The sequence below is a fragment of the Salvelinus namaycush genome, chromosome 32 (assembly GCF_016432855.1).
Source record: "Salvelinus namaycush isolate Seneca chromosome 32, SaNama_1.0, whole genome shotgun sequence".
NCBI lineage: Eukaryota > Metazoa > Chordata > Actinopteri > Salmoniformes > Salmonidae > Salvelinus > Salvelinus namaycush.
This window is the reverse complement of record NC_052338.1, coordinates 35505505-35520211: the sequence shown is the minus strand read 5'-3', so window position 1 is coordinate 35520211 and position 14707 is coordinate 35505505. Positions and strand designations below refer to the sequence as shown.

The 14707-nt window shown below is 43.3% G+C and overlaps 1 protein-coding gene across 3 annotated transcripts in view; it reads right to left on the bottom strand.

Annotated features, from left to right (window-relative positions):
• The window catches only part of LOC120027227 (KH domain-containing, RNA-binding, signal transduction-associated protein 1-like), a 36146-nt gene extending 22523 nt beyond the window's left edge, over positions 1–13623 (bottom strand). For all 3 annotated transcript variants that reach the window (XR_005473273.1, XM_038972123.1, XM_038972124.1), the window contains exons 1-4: positions 13300–13623; positions 8242–8366; positions 3210–3326; positions 1218–1364 (exon numbers count right to left, since the gene is read on the bottom strand). Coding sequence is in view for 2 of the 3 variants with exons in the window: in XM_038972123.1 (XP_038828051.1) it covers positions 1218–1364; positions 3210–3326; positions 8242–8366; positions 13300–13396 (486 nt within the window). In the remaining variant the exon portion in view is untranslated. The remainder of the gene's footprint in view (positions 1–1217; positions 1365–3209; positions 3327–8241; positions 8367–13299) is intronic.
• Positions 13624–14707: the final 1084 nt, after the last annotated feature.

Sequence of the window (14707 nt, the reverse complement as noted above, 5' to 3'; positions counted from 1 at the left end):
TTGGGCAGTCTTAGCTAGTGTTTTTTTTTTTCAGTGTGACGTTTCTAGTGTCGATTCAAGAGTTAAATTAACACTCAGGTGGTGTAGAAAGAACCCCAGTGTTGGTGTTAGTAACCAGAGTTTAACCACGCATCATATTTCCCAGCATGCTTTATTGCAGGTTGATTTTTAGAAGTGTTTGTTTCAATATCTGTTTCTGCAGGTACATTGATTGATTGATTGATTAATTAATGTTATGCTTCTCAAATATTTTTTATTTAATCTTTAAGTAAGTTAAGAACAAATTCTTATTTTACAATGACAGCCTACCCCAGCTTAACCCTAACCCGGACGACGCTGGGCCAATTGTGTGCCGCCCTATGGGACTCCCAATCACCGCTTGGAATCGAACCAGGATTTGTAGTGACGCATCTAGATGCAGTGTCTTAGACCGCTGCGCCACTTGGGAGCCCCTAAATATAAAAGCATTTTTCTAAAATAATCCGATCTGTTACTTGGACTTATAGCACCCGTTACTGAAATGCTAGTTCCAGTTTATATGGTGTATGTAGTGTGATATTTAAAATCATACCCTGGCAGTCATTCTGAATGCATGTTGCAGGTGAATAACAAATCCAAATGTTGGATATCCCCACTCTGGGTGGATGTCAATAGGAATTACACATCACTTCGCAAGCCAGTATAATGCGATTTGCAGTTTGATGGAGCCTGTAAACTAGGCCCTTAAAACGGGAGTAAACTAGGAGTTTCAGGCCACTGTATTAGGGTAAAACTAGGCCCTTAAATGAAGGCCTTATGAAATATGTATTGTACTTTTAATGACAACATATTCACTTAGGAGCTCACTTGGTGAAGGCCACAAGACTAAAAATGAATGCAACAATCATGTCTCTGTCACTAGCAAACACCGTCATGGTGGTAATGATAACTTGAAGATTCACTTGAAAAGGCACCCTGGGAAATATGCAAATAAACCATACAGCAACTCTGGTCCTAGAGGGCCGAAACATTACTGGTTTTGTTTGGTTCTTCATAGAACCTTCCCATTTTGTGGTTCTTCAGAGACACTAAAATGGTTCCCGTATAGCACTGCTCTCAATAACCTTATTTGGTTTCAACTTGCACCTTTAATTATTTATTTTAGGGGCAGACAAGGAAAATAAAAGCACTGGAACTTACAGAACCACCACACTTAATAAAAGTCTAATTCCACTCACAGGAAAAAGGAACTTCTTGACTTCCTCCATGGCGTGTGCCATGCGTAGATAAGCCTCGGGCACGGGGGCAAACACCTCGATGAAGACATGCAGCTCCATAGACAGGTGTGCGTACTTGGGCTCACCACCTTTCCTCAGACCCTCCTCCTGAAACACAACAACACAGGACAGTTAGAGAGCTTATTGAGGAAGAAAAGCCACCTCGGTCTGGGTCTGGGTGTGTAACATGCCAGGTGTGTAACATGCCAGGTGTGTATAACATGCCAGGTGTGTATAACATGCCAGGTGTGTATAACATGCCAGGTGTGTAACATGCCAGGTGTGTAACATGCCAGGTGTGTAACATGCCAGGTGTGTATAACATGCCAGGTGTGTATAACATGCCAGGTGTGTAACATGCCAGGTGTGTGTAACATGCCAGGTGTGTAACATGCCAGGTGTGTAACATGCCAGGTGTGTGTAACATGCCAGGTGTGTAACATGCCAGGTGTGTAACATGCCAGGTGTGTATAACATGCCAGGTGTGTGTAACATGCCAGGTGTGTGTAACATGCCAGGTGTGTGTAACATGCCAGGTGTGTGTAACATGCCAGGTGTGTGTAACATGCCAGGTGTGTAACATGCCAGGTGTGTAACATGCCAGGTGTGTATAACATGCCAGGTGTATAACATGCCAGGTGTGTAACATGCCAGGTGTGTAACATGCCAGGTGTGTAACATGCCAGGTATGTATAACATGCCAGGTGTGTATAACATGCCAGGTGTGTATAACATGCCAGGTGTATAACATGCCAGGTGTATAACATGCCAGGTGTGTAACATGCCAGGTGTGTAACATGCCAGGTGTGTAACATGCCAGGTGTGTAACATGCCAGGTATGTATAACATGCCAGGTGTGTGTAACATGCCAGGTGTGTATAACATGCCAGGTGTGTAACATGCCAGGTGTGTATAACATGCCAGGTGTGTGTAACATGCCAGGTGTGTATAACATGCCAGGTGTGTAACATGCCAGGTGTGTAACATGCCAGGTGTGTAACATGCCAGGTGTGTGTAACATGCCAGGTGTGTGTAACATGCCAGGTGTGTAACATGCCAGGTGTGTAACATGCCAGGTGTGTAACATGCCAGGTGTGTATAACATGCCAGGTGTGTATAACATGCCAGGTGTGTATAACATGCCAGGTGTGTATAACATGCCAGGTGTGTATAACATGCCAGGTGTGTAACATGCCAGGTGTGTAACATGCCAGGTGTGTAACATGCCAGGTGTGTAACATGCCAGGTGTGTATAACATGCCAGGTGTGTAACATGCCAGGTGTGTAACATGCCAGGTGTATAACATGCCAGGTGTGTAACATGCCAGGTGTGTAACATGCCAGGTGTGTATAACATGCCAGGTGTGTATAACATGCCAGGTGTGTGTAACATGCCAGGTGTGTGTAACATGCCAGGTGTGTAACATGCCAGGTGTGTAACATGCCAGGTGTGTAACATGCCAGGTGTGTATAACATGCCAGGTGTGTATAACATGCCAGGTGTGTATAACATGCCAGGTGTGTATAACATGCCAGGTGTGTATAACATGCCAGGTGTGTGTAACATGCCAGGTGTGTGTAACATGCCAGGTGTGTGTAACATGCCAGGTGTGTATAACATGCCAGGTATGTATAACATGCCAGGTGTGTATAACATGCCAGGTGTGTAACATGCCAGGTGTGTAACATGCCAGGTGTGTAACATGCCAGGTGTGTATAACATGCCAGGTGTGTAACATGCCAGGTGTGTAACATGCCAGGTGTGTAACATGCCAGGTGTGTAACATGCCAGGTGTGTATAACATGCCAGGTGTGTATAACATGCCAGGTGTGTGTAACATGCCAGGTGTGTGTAACATGCCAGGTGTGTGTGTAACATGCCAGGTGTGTGTGTAACATGCCAGGTGTGTGTGTAACATGCCAGGTGTGTGTGTAACATGCCAGGTCACTCACCTTCGCCTTGTCCCTCATGGAACCTTTGCCCAGTACAGAGATCTTGGCCCCAGTCTCTTCCTGAAGGCGTTTGATTGTGTTGCCCTGAGGGCCAAGAATCTTCCCCACAAAGTTGAACTGGAAACAGGACAAACAAGACAGGTTCAGACCACAGAATATCTAACATGGTTTCTTGTGTACCAGCGTGCAGGGAAGCATATGGCTGTGTGTTCTGTACTTGTTGCATAAACCATAGAGTTTCAGTGTGGGTCATTAGTGGTGCATGGGTCAGCTGTTTGGTCACCTGCACCCACCCGCAATTGCTAATAACCCACACGTAACTGCCCGACTATACATGTGATGAAGTAGAAATCAGAGGCCACACCCGACCCTAACCTGCTAATATAGAACATGCTCTGTTGGCTACAGTCAGAGACGGCGGAATTACTTTTTTACAGGGGGTGCACAATTTTTTGACAGGGGGTGCACAATGTTTTGACAGGGGGGTGCACACTTTTTTTGACAGGGAGGTGCACAATTTTTTGACAGGGGGGTGCACAATTTTTTTGACAGGGGGGTGCACCATTTTTTGACAGGGGGGTGCACCATTTTTTGACAGGGGGGTGCACAATTTTTTGACAGGGAGGTGCACAATTTTTTGACAGGGGGGTGCACCATTTTTTGACAGGGGGGTGCACACTTTTTTTGACAGGGAGTTGCACAATTTTTTGACAGGGGGGTGCACAATTTTTTTGACAGGGGGGTGCACCATTTTTTGACAGGGGGGTGCACAATTTTTTGATAGGGAGGTGCACAATTTTTTGACAGGGGGGTGCACAATTTTTTTGACAGGGGGGTGCACCATTTTTTGACAGGGGGGTGCACAATTTTTTGATAGGGAGGTGCACAATTTTTTGACAGGGGGGTGCACCATTTTTTGACAGGGGGGTGCACACTTTTTTTGACAGGGGGGTGCACACTTTTTTTGACAGGGGGGTGCACCATTTTTTGACAGGGGGGTGCACAATTTTTTGACAGGGAGGTGCACAATTTTTTGACAGGGGGTGCACGATTTTTGGGGGGCCTAAATTAGATGTTTCTGCTTATAATTCCAGACATTTCGGTAGGCTATTTGTTAGTCGACTTTGTCTATAATTAGATAGATGCAGCTTCTCTTCTGTCATTACATGTTGCCCTACAGAAGACTAAATCAACTCTTCCTCAACAGAATGATGTCATAAAGGGATAGAATGTGAATGCTTCAAGCTAGTTGACGTCGATACGTTTCTCTGTCATTTCTTCCTCTTTTGCAGAGCAAAGATCATTTTTTAATTGACCGAGGAGAAAATGCAATAACTCAACAGCCGTAGCTAACCGTCTGGATCAAAAATAAATAAAAAATGTAAAAAATTGAAAGATTTTCTGTGCTAGGTTTCCAAATGACATCAGTTTGACCAGTTGTAAGGGAACAGAAAAGCTGTGAAAACGACCCAACATGTTTCTGATAAGATATCAGTTCTCCTTGGATGCATATTTTATGTGGTTAAAATACTATCAGCTTGGATGCTGAAAGACAGCACCTCTACAGACGCTAAATAATTGCATTTGCATTCTCCCAAGATGGCAAAAATACAAATTAAAACATATTTCTCCACTTCTGTCCAAAAAACGTAGCCTACATTTGGTGTGTGTCATTGTACTGCAATAAACACTTAATTCTGCAGGAGTTAATAGTAAGGCTATGTGAGAGGTTATAGACCTACAGTCAAGTGTCCTGATTTCAGAGTCAGTTTAACCCATCTGAACAGTAGGCCTCAGTTCCCTTTGACGTGTCATATTTGAAGCACTGCCATCATCCTCTCTCACCACCGCCCCAACATCACTCTATTTTTAACTCTCCATTTCCCAGCTTTTCTCTTATTGAATTAAACTCCGACAATGTCCCTTTTTTTTTGCCTCTGTGGATCGACGGTCACTTTTTCTGCCTGTTCCCAAAACCATTTGGCGATTGGCGTGTAGACTATTTGGCACGCGTACAGTTAGGTCCTACGGGTTAGGCTTACGCACTATGCCAGATAGCCTAAAATAATGGGAGGGGAAAAACCTTGATGTGGCCTATAGATATAAAATTGCACAATAATTATACATTTTTTGATTTTTTTTTAAGGTATCGTTTTTTTCTTTATTCAACCCACCCGTCATTCATCCACGTAACATTTCATGACTCTAAACCCGCCTGCGGATATAACCACAGGGACAACGGGTTATAAGTCAACCCGCACATCACTATGGGTCATATCGCCTTTCCCAATACAAATGTGTCAGACCTTCAATAGAGTAAGGAATTGGGCAACAAGGCATTTGAAACATGAAGAAACTATAATGGAACAATTGTGCAAAGCCCCGTGGTCACCCGCCCCGTGGTCACCCTCCCCGTGGTCACCCTCCCCGTGGTAACGCACCCCGTGGTCACACACACCCCGTGGTCACACACACCCCGTGGTCACACACACACCGTGCAAAGTTCTACCTACCATGTAATCACCATATAAATACAGAGTTTTAGTGAAGCTTAAAATAATGAGGGACCAGGAAATGGATTAACTGGGACTCTGGGTGACCGGAATCTCTGGCCAATTAGTGAACATTATTCAAATAAAACCAGAACTACTCAAGACATCAAAGCTCTGATTTGAGGAACCCTGTCTAGAGAAAGTTGACAGTCTCTCTGGTCTAAGTGGAGTCACCTATTCTACTGTATCTTAGTCTGTTCTACTGTATCTTAGTCTGTTCTACTGTATCTTAGTCTATTCTACTGTGTCTTAGTCTATTCTACTGTATCTTAGTCTATTCTACTGTGTCTTAGTCTATTCTACTGTGTCTTAGTCTGTTCTACTGTATCTTAGTCTATTCTACTGTGTCTTAGTCTATTCTACTGTATCTTAGTCTATTCTACTGTGTCTTAGTCTATTCTACTGTGTCTTAGTCTATTCTACTGTGTCTTAGTCTATTCTACTGTGTCTTAGTCTGTTCTACTGAATCTTAGTCTGTTCTACTGAATCTTAGTCTGTTCTACTGAATCTTAGTCTGTTCTACTGTATCTTAGTCTGTTCTACTGTATCTTAGTCTGTTCTACTGTATCTTAGTCTGTTCTACTGTATCTTAGTCTGTTCTACTGTATCTTAGTCTGTTCTACTGTGTGTTAGTCTGTTCTACTGTGTGTTAGTCTGTTCTACTGTATCTTAGTCTGTTCTACTGTATCTTAGTCTGTTCTACTGTATCTTAGTCTGTTCTACTGTATCTTAGTCTGTTCTACTGAATCTTAGTCTGTTCTACTGTATCTTAGTCTGTTCTACTGAATCTTAGTCTGTTCTACTGAATCTTAGTCTGTTCTACTGAATCTTAGTCTGTTCTACTGAATCTTAGTCTGTTCTACTGTATCTTAGTCTGTTCTACTGTATCTTAGTCTGTTCTACTGTATCTTAGTCTGTTCTACTGTGTGTTAGTCTGTTCTACTGTGTGTTAGTCTGTTCTACTGTGTGTTAGTCTGTTCTACTGTGTGTTAGTCTGTTCTACTGTGTGTTAGTCTATTCTACTGTATCTTAGTCTATTCTACTGTATCTTAGTCTGTTCTACTGTATCTTAGTCTGTTCTACTGTATCTTAGTCTGTTCTACTGTATCTTAGTCTGTTCTACTGTGTGTTAGTCTGTTCTACTGTGTGTTAGTCTGTTCTACTGTGTGTTAGTCTGTTCTACTGTGTGTTAGTCTATTCTACTGTATCTTAGTCTGTTCTACTGTATCTTAGTCTATTCTACTGTATGTTAGTCTGTTCTACTGTATGTTAGTCTATTCTACTGTATGTTAGTCTATCTAGTTGTGTGTGTGTGTGTGTATTGTTGTGAAATTGTTAGACATTACTTGTTAGATATTGCTGCACTGTTGGAGCTACACAACACAAGCATTTCACTACACCCGTAATAACATCTGCTAAACACTCGAATGTGACCAATAAAATGTGATTTGATTTGACAAGTGACGGATCAATGTCTCAGGAAAAAAAATGACTCATCACGGAAAGAACCACTTTTAACTACACTTATATTTGTCATATGCCTACTGGTGATGGGAGGCGTCAATACAGTTAGATATTGGGAAATTATGTTTGACGATATATCGTATAGTTGTGACAACAATTGCAATATTATTTTTGGCCCTCTGCAGCAGACATATGATGAGCAATATGTTTGGAACATCGAATTGCAATATAAATCACAGTATCAAATCGCAATACATATAGAATCGTGGGAAACGCTATACATATCGTATCGGCACCTTGGGGGGGGGGGGGGGGGGAACAATAGTAAGTTGGCCAACGTTTAGAAACTCCTACTCTGTAACCTGGTTTGACCCCCCCCCAGTCACCCATGTAATTCAAGCCCTGCTGCTGAATGAAGGACAGGAGTAGAGAGGTAGAAGACTTACCCTCGGATACTGTTTGACCCCCCCCAGTCACCCATGTAATTCAAGCCCTGCTGCTGAATGAAGGACAGGAGTAGAGAGGTAGAAGACTTACCCTCGGATACTGTTTGACCCCCCCCCCCCCAGGCACCCATGTAATTCAAGCCCTGCTGCTGAATGAAGGACAGGAGTAGAGAGGTAGAAGGCTTACCCTCGGATACTGTTTGACCCCCCCCCCCAGTCACCCATGTAATTCAAGCCCTGCTGCTGAATGAAGGACAGGAGTAGAGAGGTAGAAGACTTACCCTCGGATACTGTTTGACCCCCCCCAGTCACCCATGTAATTCAAGCCCTGCTGCTGAATGAAGGACAGGAGTAGAGAGGTAGAAGACTTACCCTCGGATACTGTTTGACCCCCCCCCCCCCCCCCAGTCACCCATGTAATTCAAGCCCTGCTGCTGAATGAAGGACAGGAGTAGAGAGGTAGAAGGCTTACCCTCGGATACTGTTTGACCCCCCCCCCCCCCCAGTCACCCATGTAATTCAAGCCCTGCTGCTGAATGAAGGACAGGAGTAGAGAGGTAGAAGGCTTACCCTCGGATACTGTTTGACAGGTATGAGCACACGCTCCTTCAGTTTGATATTCTTCACGGTGAAAAGGTCCAGGTACGCGTCTCCTCCTTCCTTCTTGGGTTCACCTTTCTGGATTCTCTCGATTTCTACAAAGGGAGAATTCAACCGATTCAAACACCAAGTCTTACTATGTTACCACTTAATGTAATTTCTGTGAAAACATTAAAGCTGCAATATGTAACTTTTTTTGGGTGGGCGACCCGACCAAATGCACATAAAGATGTGAGTAGTAGATCTGTAGATATGGTCTATGTGAGATATTTCTATGCTCTCTATTCTTACGTTTAGTTTTATGGCGTCTTTTACTTTCGATTTTGTACATCAGCTCCAAACAGCTGAAAATACAGCATTTTTTGGTTATTGAAAATATATTTCACAGCCGTTTAGATGGTACAATGATTCTCTACACACACACAAATATAATTTCTTTTTTTTGCTGTCAAATAAACTGAAATTATCTAAACTAGTCAAATTTTTGCAACCAGGAAATGGTAGAGCAATTTCTGCATATAGCACCTTTAATTGCCAGACCATTGACTTGTTAGAAGTCATACAGCCATGTAAGAGCCTTAAGTCTATAGTACAGTACAGCCATGGAAGAGCCTTAAGTCTATAGTACAGCCATGGAAGAGCCTTAAGTCTATAGTACAGTACAGCCATGGAAGAGCCTTAGGTCTATAGTACAGTACAGCCATGGAAGAGCCTTAAGTCTATAGTACAGTACAGCCATGGAAGAGCCTTAGGTCTATAGTACAGTACAGCCATGGAAGAGCCTTAGGTCTATAGTACAGTACAGCCATGGAAGAGCCTTAAGTCTATAGTACAGTACGGCCATAGAAGAGCCTTAGGTCTATAGTACAGCCATGGAAGAGCCTTAAGTCTATAGTACGGCCATAGAAGAGCCTTAAGTCTATAGTACAGTACAGCCATTGAAGAGCCTTAAGTCTATAGTACAGCCATGGAAGAGCCTTAAGTCTATAGTACAGTACAGCCATAGAAGAGCCTTAGGTCTATAGTACAGTACAGCCATGGAAGAGCCTTAGGTCTATAGTACAGTACAGCCATGGAAGAGCCTTAGGTCTATAGTACTGTACAGCCATGGAAGAGCCTTAGGTCTATAGTACAGTACGGCCATAGAAGAGCCTTAGGTCTATAGTACAGCCATGGAAGAGCCTTAAGTCTATAGTACAGTACAGCCATTGAAGAGCCTTAAGTCTATAGTACAGCCATGGAAGAGCCTTAGGTCTATAGTACTGTACAGCCATAAGCTTAGTCTACAGCATGGAAGAGCCTTAAGTCTATAGTACAGCCATAGAAGAGCCTTAAGTCTATAGTACAGCCATGGAAGAGCCTTAAGTCTATAGTACTGTACAGCCATAGAAGAGCCTTAGGTCTATAGTACAGTACAGCCATGGAAGAGCCTTAAGTCTATAGTACAGCCATGGAAGAGCCTTAAGTCTATAGTACTGTACAGCCATAGAAGAGCCTTAGGTCTATAGTACAGTACAGCCATGGAAGAGCCTTAAGTCTATAGTACAGTACAGCCATGGAAGAGCCTTAGGTCTATAGTACAGTACAGCCATGGAAGAGCCTTAGGTCTATAGTACAGTACAGCCATGGAAGAGCCTTAGGTCTATAGTACAGTACAGCCATGGAAGAGCCTTAGGTCTATAGTACTGTACAGCCATGGAAGAGCCTTAGGTCTATAGTACAGTACGGCCATAGAAGAGCCTTAGGTCTATAGTACAGCCATGGAAGAGCCTTAAGTCTATAGTACGGCCATAGAAGAGCCTTAAGTCTATAGTACAGTACAGCCATTGAAGAGCCTTAAGTCTATAGTACAGCCATGGAAGAGCCTTAAGTCTATAGTACAGTACAGCCATGGAAGAGCCTTAAGTCTATAGTACAGCCATGGAAGAGCCTTAGGTCTATAGTACTGTACAGCCATAGAAGAGCCTTAAGTCTATAGTACAGCCATGGAAGAGCCTTAAGTCTATAGTACAGCCATAGAAGAGCCTTAAGTCTATAGTACAGTACAGCCATAGAAGAGCCTTAAGTCTATAGTACAGCCATAGAAGAGCCTTAAGTCTATAGTATAGCCATGGAAGAGCCTTAAGTCTATAGTACAGCCATGGAAGAGCCTTAAGTCTATAGTACAGCCATAGAAGAGCCTTAAGTCTATAGTACAGCCATGGAAGAGCCTTAAGTCTATAGTACTGTACAGCCATAGAAGAGCCTTAGGTCTATAGTACAGTACAGCCATGGAAGAGCCTTAAGTCTATAGTACAGCCATGGAAGAGCCTTAAGTCTATAGTACTGTACAGCCATAGAAGAGCCTTAGGTCTATAGTACAGTACAGCCATGGAAGAGCCTTAAGTCTATAGTACAGTACAGCCATGGAAGAGCCTTAGGTCTATAGTACAGTACAGCCATGGAAGAGCCTTAGGTCTATAGTACTGTACAGCCATGGAAGAGCCTTAGGTCTATAGTACTGTACAGCCATGGAAGAGCCTTAGGTCTATAGTACTGTACAGCCATGGAAGAGCCTTAGGTCTATAGTACAGTACAGCCATGGAAGAGCCTTAAGTCTATAGTACAGTACAGCCATGGAAGAGCCTTAGGTCTATAGTACAGTACAGCCATGGAAGAGCCTTAGGTCTATAGTACTGTACAGCCATGGAAGAGCCTTAGGTCTATAGTACAGTACAGCCATGGAAGAGCCTTAGGTCTATAGTACAGTACAGCCATGGAAGAGCCTTAGGTCTATAGTACAGTACAGCCATGGAAGAGCCTTAGGTCTATAGTACTGTACAGCCATGGAAGAGCCTTATGTCTCTGGTACGGTACAACGCCATTTATTTCAGCCCACCGCCTCACTCCCTGCGATGACAGTGTCTCAGCATGCCACGTGCAAACGTGTCAACTACACTACCAGCTGGGAGCCAGAGGTCTGCTAGCAGGCTAGCAGGGGTGTCTGGGTTGCTGCTCTGCTCCGCACACATTGAACTGTGTCACTATGCATCTATTGTTCTGTACTCATTTAACCAGCCAGTCACACTACTACTACAGTCATGTACAGGCTTCTGTAGCACGCTAGTCATGTGTCGCACTACAATCTCAATGATTATCAGTACTGGACAAAGGTTCCACGAGGGACACAGCCACGGTGAGATATGCAGTAGCTAACCTATGCAACCTGTTTTACACCGGTCATACACGGCCTGTATAGTAGGCATGTATAGCCCATCGTTCAGACGGCTTCGGGTTGACATTTAAAAAGGTGACGGACAAAGTCACAGCCGGGTTCCAGTCTTTAGTCTTTAGGATGAGCTCATGACAGATTATCTTTATCAAGGTCAGTAACATTAGACACCACATCAGGCTGATTTAACCTGGCATTTCCCAAGTCATTGTTTTATTTATTTTTTTGCATTGTGATTCACTGCGATACAGTATCCTGGTACAGTACAGTGTCTCCATTAATCTAGCAGCGATGAAGAATCATGCCTTCGTGTGTGATCTCAGAAGACACTGACTGACTGGTGTTGATAGGGTCCCAACAACACACACACAATTTAGGAAACACTGACTAACAATTTTTCTATCACAATTCAGGCCACCCGGCTACACAATATGTATAAAACTACCTCTACACCCTCCCCCCCATCAAATGGTAGGCTACAGTACCGTGCTAGATTTTAATTCCAGAAGGTCTGTGTTATAATGCGAAACACATGGGTGGAAAGGACCCATGGAAAAACATATTTCATCATGGAAAAAGTGTGTCAGATCCAGCTGGAAGTCGAGGCTATACACCTTTCGGAAACGTTTAACAACTCACTGCTTGTACTTCTCCAGACAAAAGCTTTTCAACATCTTATCTGTAATATTTTGATCGGACTAAACAGAAAGGGCGGGATTCCAAGACACAAATTAACCGCAGGCCTGGACTAAAACCTACTGTAATTTCAATGAGGATTCTCCATTGAACGTAATTTTTGGGTCCAGGACTAGACATAAAAGGTGTCCGGGAAACCGGCCCATAAACACATAGCGTCTATCACTGGCCGAATAGGATTGGGACACGTGTTTTTGCAGACAAACGCTACCTACCATACATTCTTACACGGTGGCGATACAAACATTGTTACACACGCAGTTACAACGTGTCAACATATCGACACGCAAGTTATAATGTATCAAATTAGAGCTGTTACAAAACGTCGCCTAGTTGTCTTTTTTTCTCTCCACGCTCACAACTTTCGCTTCAATAGCAGGCTACTCAAGATAAACCACTACAACTGGTAAGCGTTGACATGTGATTATACACATTTCAAAGTGACCTACATCACAGCTCTGAATATCATTCTTTCTATCCAAAATAAACAATATTTTTTGGCGGGGGATTAGGCCTACCAACCAGAGAACAGCAAACATATTTTTCAGTTTTGGTGATAGTGATTTGCTGTGAACTACTATACCACACACACACACAAAATAAAGGGCTGTACTGTATCTGCCAGACAAAAGAAAGACCCGAGAGCATCCTATCGTACTCTCTCTCGGGGTTGCGGACATAGGCTATAGAAAGCCCATTCGGTCCATGTATAGAGGGGGATGCAGCTTTGAACGTAGGATTTCGTTTAGGCTACTTCTTGCGCATTTTCAAGTGAGTTCGATATTTCAGAAGAGGGGAAGTTCACAAACTCGACTAGGAATGGTTCCATTCAACCATTTGTTTCCAACGTTTGCTAAACCGTGTCTAGATCACGTGTCACACTGTAGCCTAACTGCGGTTTGGTGACGGGTCGTAGCCAGGCTATGAAAGGATTTGTTGTTTGCAGGGTTTTACAGAACCGCTATACCCGTCCCGTTTGGTGCACACAATCCAGCCAGGGTGCGTCCTTTTCAAAACGCACATAGCAACAACAACAACAAAAAACTTAACGCAATCCATAAAATATACATCCTTTTGAACGAAGGACGCGGCAAAATGTTGTAAATGACATTTGTTTTTACCTGCGGATAAAAGTTTCATCGCGTGCGTAAATGACACGTCCAGACTGTCTTTCTCCGCGAGGAGCTCCGGGAGGTATTTGCCTTCTTGATTCTCCATTTTGAGTTGGAAATCAGTTATAAATGCGAATTGTGCAATTAAAGACAAACTTCGGGTGGATAGAAAACATAAACAACAACAGTAGAATAAATAGTCCAGTAAAGTTATGTAATCAGTGCGTAAATATCCACTTATTCGTGTAGATTAATTTCGCTGCTTCGCATGTAGAGCTCTCGCTGCTACCGCACGGCTGCTGACGAGGGCGGTTGGGTGCTCCTGTCGCGGCGCTTTGCCTGTTGAAAATGGATACGGTTGCATGCGACTGTCGAATAAACGGAAGTGAGCTCAGTGAGATAGGTTTACTGCCCGCTGCTTTGGCGCCACCCAGTGGCGATTTTAGCAGATCAATCTTGGTGGGGCAACAAAAAAAGTGGCGTGCATGCCAGCAAATCCACTACACAACACAACACACAACACTGTAAACAATACATTACATTAGTTGCACAATAACGGTGACAAACGGTGCCCACAAACGGCATACATAAAGCTGTCCCAACAGCAGAGTCCCAACAGCAGTCCCAACACCTTACCACTGCTACACCTGGCTATCAGTGGAGCCTTGTCTGGCAGCGAAACAGTTAATTCAGCCTCATTTACTGCCTTTTTAAAAAACAGAGCTGATGTGGCTGACTTGCTTTAACAAATGTGGTTTCCTCTGACAATTGAAATGTACAAACTATGGCATAATGGCACAACAAGTGGATAACAGGCAATCCATAATTTTGATTAAGACATTACTGAGCGAGCTAGGACGGACGTAGTCAATATAACTATTTGTTTAGCACTTTTGAAATGTACAGCAACAGAAATCAGAACATGGGCCGTTCTTACAGTGTTCTCCCTGTACACCAAGTCAGAACTGTAGGATAAGTTAAAGGGGCATATAAGCAGACAATGAAAGCTCTTACAATATTTGGTGATTACATGTCTCTTAAACAGGCTATAGACTATATGTACACAACCAATTCAGAACAGTTGGCAAAATTAAGAGGGGTATGTAGACCAAATTATTAGGGTGAGGCACATGGGCTACTAACAGCTTACTACACAACATACATTTAGTATTACTTTCTTAGCTACAGTATACATATCTCTCTGGCATATTACATAATTTATGCAGCAACATACAAGACATTTTTGGACTCACCTTGTTGTGCTGTGCTCACTTGAACAGGAAGGTGGCAGGGTGGTCCTTCGTGGGCAAATTTTGTCATCAAAGCCTGGCGTTCTCTGGATTTATGGCGCTTTCAAGACAACTGGGAAAAAAACAAGGTTGAATCATGATGACGGCCTTGATCTTCAGGTCTTAGC